General features: G+C 38.6%; 1 protein-coding gene across 1 annotated transcript in view; it reads left to right on the top strand.

The window, feature by feature from the left end:
• lrp1bb (low density lipoprotein receptor-related protein 1Bb) overlaps positions 1-22386 on the top strand; it is a 289380-nt gene that overhangs the window by 172221 nt on the left and 94773 nt on the right. The window contains exons 25-31 of the mRNA XM_059343018.1: positions 4609-4773; positions 5116-5360; positions 10045-10176; positions 10375-10602; positions 12420-12594; positions 12903-12997; positions 18086-18235. Of these exons, the coding sequence (XP_059199001.1) occupies positions 4609-4773; positions 5116-5360; positions 10045-10176; positions 10375-10602; positions 12420-12594; positions 12903-12997; positions 18086-18235 (1190 nt within the window). The remainder of the gene's footprint in view (positions 1-4608; positions 4774-5115; positions 5361-10044; positions 10177-10374; positions 10603-12419; positions 12595-12902; positions 12998-18085; positions 18236-22386) is intronic.

Here is a 22386-nt window from a genome sequence, read left to right as displayed (position 1 = left end):
GCATCTGGCTTGATATATGAAGACGTCTGCTGTTAGGGTCCATTAAAGAAACAGATATAGAGTACATCAATAACAGTGCTGTACGCTCCATTCCAGTAATGACAACTGATGTAGCTAATACCCCCCCAACCATTGCTCCCGCTTCATGTGCTTCACTGCACTTTCATTCTGGTTCCCCGGCAATGTTTTTCTTTAACATTTTTAAGCAAGAAAGAAAGCACAAAATATGCCTTGTTCTTATTTGTGCATCATCCCCTCAGGGCTGTTTCAAAATCATGCTTGTTTATCCTGCTGAGACGCATGGGGAGAGTGTTTGCAGACTGATCTGTGGCTCTGAAATGGCAGCCTTTCCTTTGCCCAGTCAGCACGCAAGACTTGAAAACATCTATCACAGTGCATTGATTACACATTTGTTTTCTCTGCATAACAAGTGTTATAATAACCTTTTTAATTTGTTAAATTAGAGTGTTGGACGACTTCACACTGGTGCTAACAGGCTTGTTATTAGCCACTGGCGCATAGTTTATGCTGTTTTAGACTGTTAAATAATTTGAAAGTTTGTGATTCCTCTTTTGAATAAAACTGAAGTTTTCATGAAGGACAAAGAGGTTAGGTTGTCATGTTATAATTCCAGCCTTTCATGCTACAGCGGCACACCAATTTATTTATCTCCATACAGTAAGAAGCAAATTTTATTCAACAAGCACTGCATGTTTGTTTGTGTGTGTGGTGTGTGTGGTGTGTGTGTGTGTGTGTGTGTGTGTGTGGGTTGGGAGGTGCTCTCTCTGTGTTTTTACTATTTATGTTTTCCTTACTTTTTAATCTGTTAATGAGATTTACTGAGCAGTGAAAGGTTTTGTGGAGCCTCGTGGGAGACACATTAAAATGCATCATGATTGTTCAGCATTTTGTCACTGTAGTTAACTGAAAATAAACAGTTGCGAGAATTTCACTGTTGGCGTGGCCTTAAATTTGTGCCTTTCAGATTGCATGGTGGGTGGTGTAGGGGTACAGTTTTGTTGCAGTGTTAATCAGTTTTTGTGTGGCATGTTAAATCTGTTGTGGTTTTTCAATCACAGAGAGCTCAGGACTGAAAGTGCTTTAATCCAGTGTTTGGTTTGGTGCGAAAACAGGAGGTGCTGAAAATAACTGATGGAATGATTTAAACAAGTTATCTGTAGGTGATTGTTGTATTGTGCAGAGACTTGTATAGAAATTAAGTGCATCCATATACAACTGTCAACATATTACATCCATTTAGGCAGCTTTCCATAGATGAGGTGCACATGGACCGGTCTCACTCTTTTTCTCTTGGAATCCCTGGTCGAGTGAATTTTGTCTCAACTGAATCATGATGTCCTCATGTGAGTACAGAGCAGCCATCGATCCACTATCCACTTGTGTGAGACACAGATAAAACAAATGTGCAGCTAAAGCACTGGCCGATGCTGACTTGTGGTGCAGATGGATTAGACAGACATAATGGACAGTCCTGAGAGTGTTTAAACATGGTGCATCAGTAAAAACATGTTAAATGCACTGATTGAACTGGTCATTGCAGGTTCGAATAACAGGGAATTATTGTCAATCCTCATTTGCTTAATATAATTTTCACACAGATGTCAGTTCACTAAAACGATATTCAACACATTTGTTTGTGTGTGTGTGTCCTTCCTTCACTAAAAACTTGTTCCTGTGTGCATGGCTGCAGTTTGTATCCATTCAACCTTTTATTTTACAGCTTATCAATTAGAAATTACCAAGGTGTTAAATTAATGGTAACAAATACTTTTTTGGAGTCAACATAAGTTTAAGTTTAAAGGCATGGACATGTTGGTGAGAAGTCAAGCGTTTGATGTCAAATATGGTTCTTTTTAGATAAAAGTGTTTAATGCAATTTTTCCAGAGGCTGTTTTCAATTACTTTGTTTATTTCTGTGTATGTGTGTGTGTGTGTGTGTGTGTGTGTGTGTGTGTGTGTGTGTGTGTGTAGGGGTTATGTGTGCAAATACAATATATACCCACATACTTTATTGAGGGTTTCACACATAAAAGAAAGTCTAAAAGTCAATAAAATTAGAATTAGTGGTATCCCCTTTGTTGACTACTGAACATTGTTTAAATAAATAATGCATGAAAGAATTGTTGCCTAGCAGCAGTTGCTGTTGGTCAGAGAGATGCTGATTATTAACGTTTATGGGCGTCTGAGTCTCAAATTCACTTCCAAACAGCTCTGTCTTGGCTGTGTGTCTCTTTAAGCTCAGCTGTCAGTGTTTGATGCAGCCGGTGAAGGATCATGTCCATGTCACTACAATGTGACTGTTCTGGTTGTTCAAGGAGCCTGGATGAAGAAGGGTGGGTTTTGGGTGGAATAGATTTTATTTAGCTGAAGTTGTGTTGCCAATGCAAGTGCCTTTCACTCCACCTTGAAAAAGCATGCAATGTCTTGCTTTTGATACGAATAATAAATAATCATTATTGGAGAAACAACAGTTAGTGTTTGTTGTCTTTGTGTTGGGTGTAACAGGCCTGTACATAATAGTGTGTCAAACATAGTACTTGCTTTGAGCTTGTGTAAGGTAATGCTAAATATGAAGCATAATTATTATATATATAAATATTATTTAAGCTTAATTGTAGACTGGATATGGCTTGTTCTTTGCAAGGATAATAACTGAGCAACAAGATTTCTAACCTAAATGACAGAATAGTTTGTCAATACCACTCATAATGACCCATAGGAGCATTTCGCAGCTCACTGTACCACAGCATTCTAAAAATAGCACACATGTCATTCTACATACACGGAAAGTTTGTGATTGTAAAAAAGACCACTGACCTAGGTTTAGGGCAAAACACTGCCTGGTCAGTTGTTATAAAAGACAGTTTAAACAGCAAATAAATGCACATAAATGCCGGCAGTGAAGTAGTTACGAGGGTGACATAAATTACGTAAAAAACGTAAGATATCCGCCATTTAAACTCTGCATCACCTTTATTCATTACTACTGCGTCAGCAAGATGGCAGCGGACGGTCTAAAACGTAAATATGAGCCATATTTTGCTGCCTGTACAAATGCCCTGTATTGTTGTTTTTGAGGGAGACCAGTCTCAACTGGAATTTATTAAGATTAAGATTTAAAATTAAGATAAAATGTTTTATTAATCCCACAATGGGGAAATTCAACCTCTGCATTTAACCCATCCTTTTTTACACACCAGTAAATATTTTTTCGCCAGGAAATGCAAAAAACAAAAACTACTTTTCACCTAATTGCCTGACCTCTTGCTGTCTCGTTCTCTTAATGTTAAAAAATCCCCCCTTTTTAAGATCTTCACTTCTCAGTACCTCAGCAGCTGTACCCCATATGTGTTGTATCAGCATTTATGTGACTTAACATAACACCACATTTATAGACAGAATGTACTGCTTATTCAAAAATATTTCACAATGGAAAATACCTGGATGAACCAAGCTGTACATTTTAAGTACACATTAGAGCACATACATTTATAAAAATGCATTATTACTGTAATTCTATCAGAGAGTGATGACAAAATAATTAGCTGTAATTCATTGAAGAGGTTGTTTACTTTCTGGAAACTCAGTTGGGAGATTTTATCCCATTTTTTTCTATTTACAGGCTATAACATGATTTCAGATTATATACTGTGGGAGGAAGACAAAAAATCATGTTCCCTTTTCTTTGTTGTTGTACTCTTGCTATTTCACATTAGGTTCTTTGGGTAAATGGATAAATGCATCTGAAAAGTAGCCAGCGGTTGGAGTCAGTATATTTCAGATTAAAGCAAAATCCACACAATCCTAAAATCAATTTAGCACTCTTAAGAAATGAGTAATCTGCTCATGCACTCTCCCCTATAGTACTCTTTCACATTTGTGAGGATGACTACATTTCATGGTTGTACAGAGTAGGATTAATGGGTGCTTTTGGTGCCTAAAGGCGCATTTCCATTCCAGGGCAATAATTCTAATCTAATTACTTGAATCCACTCAAAAGAGTGGGTCATCGATCAGGGAGGCCTTATCAAGTGAATAAGGCTATTGATCTGGACAAGGATATTTCTTCCTAACACTGTTTCGTTGTCGTCAGTATGTGATTTAAGCTTGAGCACCCATTTTCTCCTTCATTCCCGCTGACTTTGTGGACCAAGGCAGGACAGAGGCGGTGTTTGCTGAGTTGGAGAGTAGAACACGGGATACTGCCGATGGTCACATCAATGACGGTGTTCATTTTCAGGCCTCATTGAGCTGTGAAAAGTCATAATAAAACAGATGGCCTTCCATTTCAAGGCATGTCGCAGATGTTGAGGGTTGCACTGGATCACTGGTGCTGTTCTTGGACAGCAATCACTGCCACTGTCCGTATTAATGCATACATTTGCTGCAGCATTGTATATGCAATTACTGTGTTTTGCATTGTACAGTAGTAGTACTGCCAATTACAAATGGCTGAGGAATTGCTCTCAGATGGTTATTGTGTCTAACAACCCTTTTTAGTGGATCTATGAATGAATAAATGCATTGTGTATATTGTTCTTGTCCAATGATCAGTACTAAATGTTTCCTTTGGGTTTCTGCTCCAAGGATTCTCTTCTGGACCGACTGGGATGCTACTTTCCCCCGAATCGAGGCTGCATCAATGAGCGGAGGAGGGCGGCACATTGTGTTCAAGGATATGGAAATCGGCGCCTGGCCTAATGGGCTGACTCTGGATCATTTGGAAAAGAGGATTGTTTGGACGGATGCACGGTATGCCATTAGAGTTTAGGCGCAAAAACATTCACACATTTTAGAACTTTCAATACATGTATGACATTATATATTGCGAAGCTTTCACCACCCCCTGAGTAAAAATGTAACTAGAATCTCCATTCTCCCAGTGGGCATTAAATAATGGAGGACATGTAATATTTAGAGATCTTAGTACAATGGCCACATTTGGTTTTAAGTGGTTCGTGAACAATTTAATAGTTCCATCTGTGGACTGGTGGCTTACACTTTGATCCTCCTACTTCTACTGTTCCCTTTCAATGCATTTGAAGAGCATTTTAAACTTTGATACGGCCCTTTGTGTTGGTCTCTTTTGAACAGCTCCGACGCCATTTTCTCTGCACTCTATGATGGAAGTGGGGTCATTGAGATCCTCCGGGGCCACGAATACCTGTCCCATCCCTTTGCTGTGTCACTCTTTGGAGGCAATGTCTACTGGACGGACTGGAGGACGAACACTTTAGCGAGAGCCAATAAGTGGACAGGGGGAAATGTCACAGTCATCCAGAAGACAAGTGCCCAGCCCTTTGACTTGCAGATCTTTCACCCCAGCAGGCAGCCACAAGGTGAGAGTAGTTTTTTTTTCTGGCTTTTCTGTTGGAAATGGGACTTTAACAGAGAGTACATTCCAATATGATATCTGTAACCAGGATTAGATATCATTTGTCAGGTATGCTTGGCAAGGAAATGCACATTTAACCCCTTAAAGTAATCCCCCGGACCACACACACATACTTAGCTTTTTTTAGTTTTCCCAAATAAAAAGTAAAAATATAAGGGGCTGAAATTACTTCTACTTTTCCTAACTCAATGACAAATTTTAGATCCAGGCTCAGCCTCGCCACTGTTGCTTGGGCTAGGTTGACTGGTGATAGAGTAGTGCAATCAGGGCCGTTGTTGTGATCCAAGGACTACAGAAGTAAATTGGCATCTGGTCTATTTTCTCTGTTAGACAGTGGTGGAATGTATCTAAGTACATTTACTCAAGTACTGTACTTAAGTACAATTTTGAGGTACTTTTAATTTTATGTAGCTTTATACTTCTACTACACTACATTTTGAAGTAAATATTGTACTTTTTACTACACTATATTATCTTCCAGCTTTAGTTACTTTTCAGGTTAAGATTTAACATAAAAACATGATAAATAAAGATGATTACACTTGTTCTTATTAGAATTATAACACTTAAGTAAAAACAATAATAAGTAAATTTTGATGCTGGACATTTTGTGCGTTTTAGTTCAGTAAGTTTTGAATGCATGACTTTTATTTGTAGTCGAGTAATTTCATAGTGTGGTACTTTTACTTAAGTAAAGGATCTGAATACTTTTTCCACCACTGCTGTTAGAAAAAAAGATCAGAGAAATTCAACTATACATGTTTGAGCCAGTCAGCAGTCAGGCCCAGACTCAAATTGGGAGTCTGCTGTGAACAAAATTTGTGAGTAGGTCAGTTATTGTAATGGTAAGTGTATTTGGCATCTTTTAGGTTGTTTGTTAGCTTCTTATCATGGCAACTGGTTGTAATTACACATTGTTTAAAAGCCTGAAGCTACAAAATGACATGTTGTATAAACCATTCTAAAACTCCTCTTATCAATTTCTTATTTCATTACCACACAGTAATGAGCAACAAAAACATGGTGAAAATGTTTTATATTAAAAAAAAATTCAATGCAGATTCTGACCTTCTGATTGAAAACTCACATGAATTAACATTCTAAAGAGGCCAGGATCAAAGCTGTAATTAAACCGGTTCAAGAACAAAAAACATTTCACTTTGGCTATGTCATACTCACAACCACAACAACAAGGGGTTGCTTGTTAAGCAGTTCAAAGTGCAAACTCATCACATCCTATTATATTACACCCTGTAGGTAAACAGAAAGGATTCAGATCTAATTATACCATAATCCTCTCACGGTACTGGATGTTGACTGAGGATACATTATCTTTTAAAACATGATTTGTTCTCATGTTGCGAATGGTGGAAAAAAAAGGGGGGGAAACAGGATAATGTAATTAATTTCTGCTTCTGCCTCTGCCTTCATTTGGTCTGTCAATCAGCGAGCATGTGTCTGAATGACAAAGGTACTCATGCAGAGAATTAGCTAGCTTCACTTAATGGTACCCATGAATGTGTCACCATCCAAATTATTCTAATTGGCTTATACCACTATATTAAATCTTTTTCATTCTTTTTTTTCTCACTGAATGTGAATAAAGAGGGCTGCAGAATGATAGCTGCACCTGCCAATAAATAATTATGGCTTATACAATTATCAAATCTATTAGGAACATGAATAATGTGTTGTTGTGGCAGGAAATATATGAAATAGTTCTGAAACTTCATTATTATTGCCAGCAATTTATTTTCAGTAAATGCTTCTGAATGTCTACTCGTCGCAGTGGAACAGGTGATCAATTTTGTGAGAAGTCAAGTAAGCCAAGATTGTGAGCACAGAAGCAGTGGAGTGATGTGCTGTCTCACAGAAGGCCTACATATGTAAGCCAATCTTCATTTGATATGCAGATCAGCTTGCATGATATATTGCCAAGCTCAAATTAATAATACAAAATCTGTTTTCAATTTTCTTTTTCCATAAATAGGTTGTTTTGAAATAGATTTTTTGCCTGATATAGCAGAACTTCCCGAAAATAACACACTGGATTATAGAACATTTTGTCCATGCGTGCCAAGACCGCCTGATTGATGGATCACTTTCTATCGCAGTTGACTTTTTCAGCATTGCCAGATTGCAAATTTATCCGCCTCAGCTTTCTTCATATGTAAGCCACCATCCTTAAATGGGCATTATTACGGTGGTAATCGGGTTTGCATCTATTCAGCGATTCCTCTGCTTCTCCAGTGTGTCACGAGTTAATTTGCTTGTTTCCTTCCTGTATCTGCATTCTCATGACTGTTCACCATAGATAAGTGTGAGTAAATGGGACTGCTTTAGCAAAGAAGACAGCAAGCGTGCCTAATCCTGTTTAAAAAAACTCAACGGGGGAGGGGGCTATTATCCATTCTAGCCAGAACCAAGGCCTGGAGATGTGATGCTCCACTAGGCCATGAACATCTGGACCAGAGAGAAGGGGGGAAAAGGAGGCATAAAGAAGGGAGAGCTGAACACCAATATGCAGCTGGTCTCAGGAGCCATTCACCAGGTGCCACAGTGGAGCTCCACTGGAGGAATAAACAGCCTGTAAATACATTATGTGTCACTTGAAATGCAAGGCTGCTGTTTTAACATTAGAATGGCTAATTAGCATTTGCAAATGAGGAGCTAGATTGGCATTCCCAAGGCCTCATAGTCCTAAGAGATGATTACAGATGACCCATCAAAGAGAAACCGACATGTATTACAAACAGCAGAAAGGAGAGGAAACTCCTTTTTTTTACTCCCAATAAAGTAACATAATAACACTTGGTCCCATAGTCATTAATGGCTCGACTTATGTCTCTTCAGCTGTTTGGTTCAATCCTCAGGACACTCTATTGAGGAGCATGAAATTAGTGTGTAATATTCTTCATATTGGCACTTTGACAACTTTACAAGCTGCAGTGAGGGAGACAGAGTATTTCAGTTCCATCTTTTTTCAGCCATCATACACGGTCACCCATGAAGTTAGAATACATTTTTTTTTTACCTCTTTCCTTAAAATTATTGTGACATTGTGATTTATTCTTGAAGTGTATATTTTCTCAAAACATTATTAATCAGTCTCTTCCAATGAACATGAAACCACAACTAACAGAGGATTGTGTCTGAAAACAAAATTATTCACACTTAATGGGCAACCATGTAATTGTTATTGTCAATGTGTGCATTGCTTTACATAAGCAATGTAACATGGCTGCAATCTGCATCATACACAGTTATTTGCATGCATAAAAAGCACACTGTAATTGTGTCCACAGTGTTATCAACAAATATGAAAAAATCAGAACAACAAATATAGGAAAGAAGCACTTACATGCATGCTTAATTGTGTCATTAAAACACTGGGCCTTCAGTGAGTATGACTTTTCTTCCCTTTTCTTTATTTTTAGGGACTACCATCATTTTTGCTGGCTTAGTTTAGCAGTGGGCTCATTTCTTCATTTATTTTGTGGCAAATTCACCTGACAGTTTAGAGCAAACAAACACCTTGGCTCTGTTGTTGCTGCCTGTCATCCCTCCAGAGCATGATTCAGGTGAATGCAGCGCTGTTCAGATGTCTCCTTATTAGCATACTGAGTCAGCTGGGTGCTGTTTCCAGCTCGCAGAGACAGAGTTGGATTATTTTGTCTTAAATAAGCGACATTTGTGATGCAATGGGGCTCTCCAGTGCACCGCTGAAGGAGCCCGGGAAATGAACTTTGAATGAGCCCGTTTGACATGAATCATCCAGAGTAGATGGAGAAACAGATGTGTTTGATGCATGAAATGTGATTGCAGCATGACGGGAAATAATTGAACTGTGTGTTGGCTTTCTTTAGTTTTGCCGAGGTAATTTATTCTGAACAGGGTAGGGGAAGAGATTCGTAAAAAAAAAGGGACAACTTCAAATGTATTGCTCCAATAAAATAACTGTGCAGTTGAAAGCTGTTGGAATTCAGCTTGCTGTGCTTGTCTGGTGGAAACTGTCAGCAGCTTAGGCTTTTAAGCTGCATATTATGTTACCCTACAGTAACAGGGTAAGTGAGATAATGTCAGCATTAATTCTTGAGAAGTGACAAAGAATAAACAATAGAATCCATCTTTTATATTATATTTATTAGAACTTCATTTCACGTCTCTTAACCTCTTAAGACCCAATTCAGCAACAAACCACCCTAAAAATCCAATAACATGAGTGAAGATCAGTCAAACTCCACAGAACTATTCCAAACTCCTTCTCTTTACTCTCTCAAAGAGACCCTCTGAAACATTCAACATGTCTTTGTGCTGTGGCATTTGTAAATTAAAGACAGGGTTTTCATATTTCTTTTTAGAACTGTCATGCTTTAAAGCAGTTATTTCTTTTCTGCTATTATACAGCCAGAACAATATTATAATTATAGTTGTTTTCAGCAATACTTTTTTGTCAGTTTCAAAGTACGCTGTCAGTGGCACAATGAGACAGGCCTGTAAATGTCATTCTGCAGAGGCAGTTAGTTCTGCTCGCATCCAGTATTTACGCTGGCCTATCTCCATGATTGCCATCTCAACTTCTCATGCTGAGTGTTCTGAAATGTTCCTCTTTCCTGCCTTCCCATCAGCCTCCAACCCATGTGAAGAGAATGATGGACGTGGTCCCTGTTCACATCTGTGTCTCATCAATTACAACCGCACCGCATCCTGCACCTGTCCACACCTTATGAAGCTCTCACCAAACAAACAATCCTGCTTTGGTGAGTGAGAACACCTTCCTCATTTTTCACTCTTTCTCCTTATGTTTCTATTAAATTATAGGACACTATGTAACCAACACGACAGGTGTTTGCTTTTCATATGAATTTCTTTCACTTTTGATTGACTAGGCTATTATTACCACACTCTCACCTGGATCTGACAGAATGGATTGACTGATATCTTTATCACCCCACCAGCGTTAAAAAGGTTCCTCCTGTACGTGCGGCGTTCTGAAATCCGCGGCGTGGACATTGACAACCCTTACATGAACGTCATGACGGCGCTTACGGTGCCAGACATCGATGATGTCACAGTGGTGGACTACGACGCCCAGGAGGAGAGAATCTACTGGGCTGACATCAAAACCCAAACCATCAAACGGGCCTTCATCAATGGCACCCAGCTGGAGACCATCATATCTGCAGGTGGGTGAGGTCCAGACATCCATACAGAATAGAGAATCAAAGCTGTGTGTGCTATGTACTGACGGTGTATGTCTGTACTGACTTATATTCATGAAACAGATGCGATTTTAACCACACTGCCTTTTTAGGATTAGTCCCTAAAACTACTTGGTTATGTTTAGGAAAAGATCATTGTTTGGCTTAAAATGGGTAAATGACCTAGTAAGATATGTGATTGTGTATTGATGTTACAAATGTTAGTTAAAATAAGGTAACTGTGACTTTTAGTTTCAGATTGGGACAAGAACAGTGGTCCCCTGGTTTAAATATCCTGTATTTGTTTGATCCATCCATCAATCCCATCTAACTTCCTTTATTCTTGTCATATTCACTATGGCAATAAGAGGCTAAGGCCTAACAACAAAAATAAATATGTATAGTAATAAGCTGCATGCACAGTGAACATGTACGGCCATTTTTTGGGAGGATGATCAGGAAACACCAAAAACATCTACAACCTAAATGACAGAATAGGTCATTTGTCAATTCCACTCATACCAACCAGTGGTGGAAGAAGTATTCAGATCCATTACTTTAGTTAAAGTACTAATATCACACTGTGAAATTACTCCACTTCAAGTAAATGTCCTGCATTCAAAACTTACTAAAGTAAAAGTAAAAAGTATCAGCATCAAAATGTACTTAAAGTATCAAAAGTAAAAGTACTCGTTATTCAGAACGGCCCCACACAGAGTGTTGTATATGTTCTAAATATATCATTGTATTATTGATATTGATTCATTTATGCAAGCAGTATTTTTATTTTGTTGGGATAGGGCTCATTTTAATTACTTAATATACTGTTTTGTGGTTTAATTTATAAAAAAGCATAATCACTTTAAATTGAACATGTTTTTTAAATTTTCACCTGAAAAGTAACTTAAGCTGTCAGCTAAATGTAGTGAAGTAAAAAGTACAATATTTGCATCAAAAATTTTGTGAAGTAGAAGTATAAGTCACATAAAATGGAAATACTTAAGTAAAGCTCAAAATTGTACTGTACAGTACTTAAATAAATGTACTTAGTTACATTCCACCACTGATAACGACCCATGTGAGCGGTTTGTGGTAGAGAGCGGAGTATTTTTAAAATAGAGCACACGTCATTATAAATACATGTTGAAAAAGGCTGCAGTTTCGTTGAGTTCAGGCTACAAAATCACTGATCTGGGTTTTTGGGTAAAAAATTATTTACTTAAATAAATAAATAAATAAATGTACTTAAATGGCGAAAAATGAAGTAGTTACAAAGACAATGACTACTGGAAGTGACATCGTTACATAAAAACATGATGCATGAAACGTGAGGCAAGGAAGTTCAGTCATGTTTAAATCACGTTGTTTACTTTTGATTTAACATGGGACACGAAGGCTGATGTTTGTCCAAGCCATCCATCATCACCTCCCACCAACCCCAAGTGCAACTTTTGTGTTTTATACCACGTATCGCCATCACTCATCAATATTACAGCCACTAGAGGGCAGGGTATAGGACAGTCTAAAGCATAAATATGGGTTGTATTTTGCTGCCTGTAGAAATGACCTATAGGGTCATTTTTGAGGGTGAGACTATTCTCGGGAATACAGTACTGTTCTCGGTCATGGAGTAGTAGTTTTTTGTGATACGAATTGCAAATAATCAATTTTAATTAATTGTGAATGTAATTGTTATTTCCCTCTCTTTTTCTTGTGTTAGATATAAAGCGAGCTGAGTTTATTTACATTCCAGCTTAGTAAAGCACACAGGCGTGACAGTTTTTCCTTGCTCTCCCTGACAGACATAGTGAACTGCCGTGGTCTGGCTTTAGACTGGCTTTCCAGGAACTTATACTGGCTCAGCTCGGAAAATGACGAGTCGCAAATCAATGTGGCTCGCTTTGATGGCTCCCTGAAGACCTCCATCATCCACGGCATTGATAAGCCAAGGTGCCTTGTAGTGCACCCAGCCAAGGGGTAAGTAGATTAGAGCAGACTTTGCACTTCATCAGTACCTCACCTTCAATTGCATGTAGTATAGGGAATCTGACTACAAACCTCACCTGTATGAGGGATCAAGGCCTTGTTGTTGTAAAGTGAACATGTTTTACAAGCTTTAAACGCTTGTGCAGATCTTTACAAGGTTGTCAAGTGGAACAAAATCTATAGCTTACATTCAGTGTTCAATTAATAACAATGTAACATTCATTGGCTATGGTGTAAAGCTTGTTATATCTTGCGACTAACTGGACCATTAACCATTCACCTCACACCTTCCCACACAGAAAAATCTATTGGACAGATGGCAACACCATTAACATGGCCAACATGGATGGGAGTAACAGCAAGGTCCTCCACCAGAACCAGAGGGATCCTGTAGGTCAGTATGATAGCTTTAGATGGCACACTGAGTAAGACCTCCTATTCAGCTGCACCTCAAAGGGGACCACGCCTAGAAGAAAGACTTTCATTTTTAAGTTTTGCCTCTTCAGTTAACATAAACTCAGTATGTTTACAACCGTGCTTTAATCTAATTCAAAATTTGAATACTAATGATCAGATTAAAGCACTGACAGGGTTTTGCCATAACTCAGTTTCTTCAATAATCCACTTGATTTGTTTGATTTTTGTGTGACTGTCTGGAAAAATGTGTGGTAGCCCACTGCAAACATCTTATTACCACAAAACAAGACAGATATTGAGAGAATTTGTCAGTATTCATTGGTTATGGATTCAATTTATGGTAATTTAATTCAATTAAATTTTTCCAGCATCAACAGCTGCGCTGCTACATGCACCACTTTGCCTCAGTGTTCACTTCATTCCAAATTCATTTGAAGTAATTCCCCCATTTGAACTTTAATTTGACAAAGATAACCTGATAAAGGTGTTTACATGGAAGTTGTAATAATCTCAGTTTGCTTTAATCTGTTTATAATCAATTTACATGAATGCATGTGCATGCACTGACAGTTACAAATAGAGTCAGTAGTGTTTGTACCTGTTGAGATTTTCTCCATTTCGACAGTGCCAACAAGAATCAAACAGAACGCCCACCTCCTCTGTGGTGATGTTATCTCAACAGGCAACGTCAAAGAAAGTTGCCAGACTGTTTGGGTAAAGCTGTCAAAATGGTACATTCTTTGAAACCTAAACAAACACCAACTTGAGGCGAAAGTGGAAAAACATGTTACCTGTGAAAACTTGCATCATTCACTAACTGATGCCCAAAGAGAGCAGTTTGCAGCAAAGAAATGACCAGAGTTGTTGTGCTTAAACAGACATCAGTGCTTCCTATTTCTTTCAGGGTTGATTGATGGATGCTTCTTTATCTGTGGATACTCTTAGGACTTCTATGTGTTCAGGTTCAACAAGCTCTCCAATCTAAAAGACAAAATAGGTCATTTGTCAATACCACCCGTAACAATACATCGGATCGTTTTCAAAAACAGCCTATATGAGTGTTTGTGGTACAGAGCGGCTGCAATTCATTGAATTTAGGCTACAAAACCACTAATCTAGGTTTAGGGTAAAACACTTTCAAGGCGTTATAAAGGACAGTTTAAACAGTACATATATGTACATAAATGCCAAAAGTGAAGTAGTTACGAGGGTGACGTGACTCTGTAAGTGACATAGTTATATAAAAACGTGATGCACAAAGTGTGAGGCACGGAAGTTCAGTGAGGTTTAAATTACATTGTTTACTTTTTTTTTTACACATGGGACACAAACCATGTTCTCCTGGGTGAAAGTTTGATATATGTTGACCCATCCACCTCCCCAACCATCTGTCCCAAGTGCAACTTTTGGGTCTTATTCTATTTGTCGCCCTCATTCACACTTATCATGGCTGCTACAGGGTTGCGGAGTACAGTCTAAACACAGTCGATCTATAAGGTCGTTTTTGAGGGGAGACCAGAGATAGAATGCATTTTGTGGTTTGATGAAGAAGGAGAACAAGCGAAGAAGTGATTGTTTAATGTGCATTTATTCTACCCGACGTCAGATCCCATTCTGACATGCTTACAGAACTGAATGAATGTTACAGAGTGGGCACCTTATATACTCGTTTTGGCACCGTGCCAGTTATTCTAGGAACATGACAACAGTCAAACATTGTCCATAGATGGTAAACATGTAGATTGTATTGTATATGTGTCAGCAGTAGTTATACTGGTCCACGTTATCAACTTATATGGTCAACAATGATAGCACTGTTATGATATTATGATAGTAATGATAGCAATGATAACACAGCTCTAGTTCTGAAATGTCAGCATACCTAACTATAAATAATAACAATATATATAATAATAATAATAATAAATAACAATATAATAACATGTTTAACATGTTGGTTGAGCAAGGACAAAGGAAACACAGAATAACAATCAATCTTGAAGGTAATTTCACTGATTGAAATACACGGTATTAGTCGCTGAATGATCCTTGAATCAGTCCTGCACAAATATAGCAGAACCATCACAAAAGAAAGCATACAGTATACCCACTTGGGGGAACATAATGGCTAAGAATGAATGTTCCAGGTTTGCTATATGTTCTCATCAAGACATCAATCTATAGGTATAAAGGAGATGAAAGGATCCACCATGGACCATTGTAATATCCAAAATTGGTGGTTGTACCCCACAATTGCTTTGTAATTTTAACAGATTTTCATAAGCCATGAGTCACTTCCATCTGCCACATGCTGCCTTACACACTGCGTCATGAGCTTCTGGTTCACCTATTATACATCGTTGTCATTTTCGCCTTTGAAAAACTGAACAACTCTACAGCGATGCTCAAACCTGCCCCCCTGGCTCCAGTGATTTTGTCTCTCTTGCTGCCTGTTGGAACGTCTTCTAAAGCACTCACATGTGTGGATGTTGAGCTGCTGCTGTTTGTGTAGTTTGCCGTGACATATGTGCAAATAGAAACTGAAGGGTCACTTCTTCTGAAAGCGGGAAGGCTTTCTATTTTTCTTGTCACTGCATGCACGCAGCAGACGAATGCCTTTTTGACTAATCTGTAATGTTTCGTGCCAAAAGACACTGAAGAGACAAGAGAAGCAACTTTCATGTTGTGCAGAATCCAGTTTTCTCTGGATTAGATATTTGTCTAATTAAGATTTGATTTAATCCCGTCTAAATCATTAAACTAAGCCTGTGTTTGATTATGTTTTCCTGTATTCAATCTTTTTGTTACATCCATTATTTGAAATATTGCTGTAGCTTTGAGATGTCTAACTGGCTCTTTGTCTGAAATGTGCAGTGGATGTTCTCATCTGTGGTACACTGACAGGAGGGAAGTGATTTCTGTGAGATTTTTCTGTTTATGTATCACGGAATTTCCACCAGCATCCATATCTGGCAGTATTTGGGTAAAATAGGGTAAGCATAAACACGCTTAGGTTGTAGAAATGTGAGGCTTTTTTGTCAACTCTTGCTTAGTCTTACAATATGATATTGTCCATTGTACAGAGCAATCTTGCATGATATGCATACAGCTGATTTTATTAGGACCATTAAAACCTAATTGAATTAATCAAATTCATTAAGACCAATAATCAGAAACAGTTCTAGAAACACATCTACATGTTTATAAGATACACATTGTTATTACTTTCTTATTTTCCACTCTAAACTTTGTGCCCACACGATGCGTGCTTGACTGAGCGATTGCATCTTGATTTAGCAAAAACATCCAGTTGTTCTTCATTTCAAACAGCTGTCGTCACACCGCTCAAGGTCACACTCCCACTCTGTCACACAAACAGCACCATTGTCTTCACTGTATTTCTTCATTCTCCTCGGCCTGTCAGCAATACAGATAGCGGGGCGCGGCCATATTTCACCGGCTTCATTTATGATTATGGGGTAGACCTGGGGACAAGCGTAAATTAATGACGCATTGTGACTGTGAATCTGCCACACATAAATCCAACACATGGTGGGAGACAGTGAGTTGTCCAGAGGTCCACAATTGGAATCCCTTTGTACCAATTTCCATCATTCACACTGGTATTCTCTAAAAGAGCACCATGCTAAGCCAGGAAATGGATTTAAAAGCAGTCAGTCTCACTCTTGTTAATTTCTCATGCCAGCTGGAGCTCTTATAAAGAGATCCCCCACAAATATGTGCCAGTGAACACATAAACCTTTCTATTAGCCCTCACTCAACCCAATGCATAGAAACTACAGTGTGTAAATGTTAAGGCAATACTCATTGGCACCACCATAAAACTTCCCCAGTTGAGTACTCACATTAAGAGAATTATTTTTTAGTATTACATGTATTCTAAAATGCTATGTTTAAATATGCTTATTAGCCAATTCCTTGCTCACCAGATGGGAATGTGAATATATTGCCAGAGTGTAAATGTTATGTAGAGTGTCTTTGGGTTTCTTGAAAGGCGCTATATAAATTTAAGTTATTATTATTATACAACAGAAATCTGTTGGATTTGTTGGATAAAGCCAGGTTAAAAATTATTGTTTCCTTTAGTTGACATATTGAAGTAAATTTTTTTACAATTCTACAATGTCATTTAGCAGACATGTTTATCTAAATCTACGTACATTTGAGAGTTAATTCAACACAAGCAAAGATGAAGTCAAGAAACAACCCATGAGTAAGTGCTACAGGTCAAATCTGAGTTCAATAGGACGCAAGTTCTTTTAGGTCACACAAGCAGTCAGTGCGAACAGTTTGTTTTATTTTATTTATTTATCATTGTCATCTGTGTAGATCAAGTGTGAATGTGTTCAGTAAAGACTTGGGGCTTCAGTCTCTTCTTGAAGATTGATAAGGACAACTTTCGCTCGAAGATCGTAGTGGGCGGGAGGGTTCGTTGACCTGAACAAAGGAGTTCAGCAATGCAGGGCTGTGCCCGTTGCTATTTTGTACGCAAGAGAAGGCTTTGAATTTGATGCGGGCTGCGACCGGGAGCCAGAAGGGATTTTGGATATTTCTTTTATTTATCACTCCATTAATCATAAAACACTGTCAACAAATCTACTTTGCCATGTTTTTAGGAACAAAATGTGCTATAAATCAAGGCTGAGAATGATGTATTAATAACGCCCCCTATATGAATAAAGCTTTAGAATGTAAATAGGAATGGTTTGGTGCACTACTAAAGTATAAGACTGTAACTGGATGTGTCAATTTTGCTCGTCTGATGGAATTTACAAAGAAAGGTTGAGAAACCTTTTTTTCTCCAGAAAAAAATCTTCTTTGTTTACCCGTGTCAAATGATAATAACTGAATGATAATCTAACTGTAAATTGTTACATGCATCATATCGAATCAAGTCTTGATTACAGCTGATTTACTGTTTTATGACTTTGTAATCAATTTGTAACTTTTTTTAATGAATCACTTTTGTGTGCTGCTCGTGTTCCTAACAAATCCTGCCACTCTGAGTGCTAACCTGGTGTCCTCTCTTCACTCCTCCTCTCAGGTCTCTCAATAGACTACACTGCCAACAAGCTGTACTGGATAAGCTCGGCCAATGGCACTATCAACAGGTGCAATCTGGATGGCAATGGGCTGGAAGTGCTGGAGACTGTGAAGAGGGAGTTAGCCAAAGGCACGGCTCTGGCTGTGATGGGTGAGTGGAGCTTGTCACGAGTGCATCAGATTGCCATTGGGGATTAGTCAGAGAGTGTGGAGGGATTACGTGTTTAACCAGTTAAGTGGCTGTAGAATGGAGCTATTTAGCCATCCCTCGCAACAGTTGTGCTTCACTTTGTGTGAAGTAGCAGGGGCATTAGATAATTAAAACACAGTGCAGCAGTGATTGATGATTGATTTTCTCACCCCTTTCGTAATGAAAAGGGAGGAGGGTGTTCATTATGTGTTGATTCTTGGTATCAGTGTTGAATCCAATGTGTCACATCATCCATCAACCCATAGGTTCATTTAAAAAGTCAAGATGTTCTGGAAAGAAATCCAACCTGCAGCTCAGCTTCTACCAGTCTGTAGCTCCCATGGTCTGGCTGAGAGTGTTTTCCAGCTTTTCCTTGTTTTCTACAAACATACAGGCTTCTAATTAACACCATATGTCAGTGTTAACTGGAGCTCATACAATACCTTACAGAGAGTGTGCAAAGCTGCTGATGTGCAGTAGCATTGCACAGTAACAATCACACTTAGAGCATTGTAATACAGAAACCCACCTATTTGAGCTGTACGTATTCTTTAAAAAAGGTGACGGATACCGTTTCATTCATTTCTTTGTTGTCAGATCATATCAGAATTAGAATTTTAAATTGTCTCACTTCCACACTGCTGCTCTTGACAATTGGGAAGCTTCCCAGTGAGCTATGCAGATGCATTTTCCTTGCCAAGATTGGTAATGAGAAGGGAGCAAACATACTGAACAGTGAGTCGTTGCTTATGTGTATGGGGACCAACATTTTTTTTTTTTTTTCAGGAAAAAAAGAGTGTTGTCAGGGTGATACTTTGTGTTCTTGAAGCTTGTTACGAATCATGGCAGGCCTTCGTTTCATGTGTGTTGGGATTCTAACAGCATGTGCTAAGAGCATAAACACACTGCTATAGAACAGCACAACAGTGGCAGAATGAAGTCCCACTGCTTTGTTAGCTACTAGCATTCCGAATCTCTGAGCCACATCTTTTTAGCTCATTTTTAGAGGCGTTTGTTACAGTAAAGACTCTGACTATGGAGAACTGCCTCTCATATGGACGATGGAGACTTCATTATTGCATTTCATAAATGGGAGATAAAACTGAAGGTGACATAGACTAATGGCTCAGTTCCTGCACAGTAGCAGGTACAGCAAAACAGTGAAATGATGTTTGCGAGTCCCCATCAATCACAATTAATGACATTTTGTTATGTTGAGGAAATTGTTTCGAATGGTAGAATGAACAGCACTGCACTGTATTGTTATAACACTTTGTTCAATGGAGAAATTTCACAGTGGTTCAACAGTGCATTTGTCGCATGGTAATGAATGACCATATATAGAAGATAGCAATCTAGTGGATTTGTGCATTTACATTTAGATTCATGCGAGCATGAAAGAGTATTTAATGCTCATGAAACCTCTTTTAATGAGATATTGCTTTTTTTAAATAATCTGCGTATGAGATGATTGGCTTTGCCCACTGTGTGGTGTAGCTGTTGATCTATAAAATATTGTAAAGATATTGAGTTCATAATGTTAAGCGTCATGTTTTATAACATAAAGTAACTCATGTTCCCTTTTTACCCTTTGCCAGATTATTTTTCAACAATAATACATTTTTTTTATAAAGTGGGGGTCTATTTTCATGTATTTCAAACTAATTGCACACATATAACAGTACAACAGTGATGTTTACTGTACACATTGTTGCTGAGAAAAGAGCATATTTACATTTCCTCTGAGCCTGAGATAAATATTTTAAATTCGGTCTAATGTTCACTCCTTTGTTGTCAGTTTTTCATACTGCACCAAAATGCCTCCCTCCTTTGTTAGAGACCATTGAGCATATACTGTAAAATGTATAGGGTCAGCTGAAAATGACGCTGAGGAAAGACAGCAGGACGGCAGCCAGAAGTGTCATTTTCCAAGTCTGAGCTGCTTTTGTTAAGTGAATTAACTATTGGTGATGCCCATTACAGAGAAATGTCCCTTCTGCAGATGTTGTCGTCTGGTGTCCGTGGTGAAAGATGCAATTAGGTGCATTTGCTGACCATTCACTCTGTTTGCCCCAAAGTTTTCTGTGTGTTCTCTCTGTTTCTTCTTACTAGCTCAGCAAACTCTGATTAGATACCTAATGGAATAGTCTTTTAGACAACATGGATATGCAGATAAATGCATGTGCAAACTGAACTGCTAGGGATAAAACATGTGAGGTAATGTTAGGTGATTATGGGTGATTGAGGGCTCTTGAGTCCTCTGTGTTGATTTAGTCAATCAACATGAATTAGCACCGATCTAACAAATGTTGGACTCTCTCTAGTGATCAGTGATAGCCTGATCGATCAGTTGGTCGTTCTTGAAGTGGTTTGAAGTTTACTCCATATCAATGTCATGTTTAAACAAGGAAGTGGTATTAGTTGTATTAGGATCTGTAGCTTCGTCACAGCATGAAGGTTATTCTACTGCAGTGGTATCTGTGAAATGCACTTTTTAGACAGTAATTCTATGATTGCTGCGGAATAAAATATCACCTTCTTCCATAAAGGGTTTTGTAATGATATATCCAAATTTGACCAGCCTGTCCGTCAGCTTCAGAGAGCATACTGACTGTAATTGATTGAACAGACAATTCATTCGAAGAGCGTGCAGCAATGTGTTAAAACCAACATGCCGGGCTGCTTGTTTTTCCTTTTGGTGTTTTCATTCTGCGTGCATGTCTTAGTGATTGTTCAAGCTGCTCGTGAAAAGATGTAATGAAGGCACTGTTGGTGACACAAGGTCGATCCACTCAGATCCCAGGGCTGTGTAATAATTGGATTGGCTTGAGGGAAAGGTGAGGGCTTCTATTTAGAAGGTGTGGGTGATCCATCAGGCTCGACTTGCCTGGTATCAAACTAGCAGTTGAGGTGGAAATTGAATATGATGTGCCACAAGCGAGCAATCACAGCTAGCCAGCGGTCCCCACGGCATCAAATTAACACAGGGTGCAAAGCTAATCTAAGCTAGCATGCCCTCCAGGGTCAAATGTTTTGTAAACTGCATGTAGACTGTCATTCTCACTCATGGGAATTTGTCTGATTTGTGAAAATGAGTTTTACGTTCCCTTTAGGGAAAACATTGAGCCCAAAGCCATTAATGCAAGTGGAAATTGTTTCTTATGTGTGTGTTTTTTATTCTAAATAAATCAAAAAGGGTGAGATAACAAAGGAGTGTCTCACTTTCAAGGCATTGGTGGAGTCAAAGCTAAAGGGCAAACTATAGTTTGCTAAATTTAACAATTTCATTACAACATATTGTATTGGCAACAAATATGTTGTTTGCTCATTGATATTAGGTTGCTATATACTGTAAGCTGTACTGTAATAGCTCGAGAGAGTAGTAAACTGCATCAGTTCATGTACATCAACAATGCAGCCCAGAAGGGTTGAATTAGCACAAAACATATATTTTTTAATTTTGCTCTATGTCATTTCAAGTAGTTGCTGTTAGCAGAACTTGATTTTTTTATGATTTTTTCTTATTTCAATAGCCCATTTCAGTGTTTTTTTTTTTTTTTTTTATAAATGTAATGTAAATGTAATGTAATAATTTTTCCCCCTTTCCATTAGGCTGCCTATTTAAAGCATGCCTCCTCTGTGTAATGGCTCACTTTTGCAATTTTGTTCCCTTTCAAAGAAGACTAATATCAGGTCCATCCCCACCCCATTTACAGTTTCTATTTTGAAGTGAGAGGAGCCACCTGACTCTTCTCCACTTTGCACTTCAGTGGGATTTTTAAATTGAGAGTTCCTGTCACGTCTGTAGAGTCTGTGGCAAAGTGCCTGGACTGTGCATCGCTGATTTCTGCTGAGGACAGAGATGGGGGTTGGAGGATAGTGTGGCGGTGGCTGAGAGTGCCAGGGTCAGGAGCCTATTGTGCATCTGCCTCTTTGCAAAGACACACTCATCACTTATGCTCACGACCGCAGCATTACTGAAGCCTGGAGGTTCACTGTCACACAGAGTCAGACAGGCTGGCCACTCTGTCAGAGAGTGGACACTGAAATATTATGACATATTATACAACAACGTCAGTACATCTTCTTAGTCGCCCTGGCCACAGCACTTT

The sequence above is a fragment of the Centropristis striata genome, chromosome 10, assembly GCF_030273125.1.
Source record: "Centropristis striata isolate RG_2023a ecotype Rhode Island chromosome 10, C.striata_1.0, whole genome shotgun sequence".
Lineage (NCBI taxonomy): Eukaryota > Metazoa > Chordata > Actinopteri > Perciformes > Serranidae > Centropristis > Centropristis striata.
The sequence above is the reverse complement of the archived record's forward strand: the minus strand, read 5'-3'. Positions and strand labels throughout refer to the sequence as shown.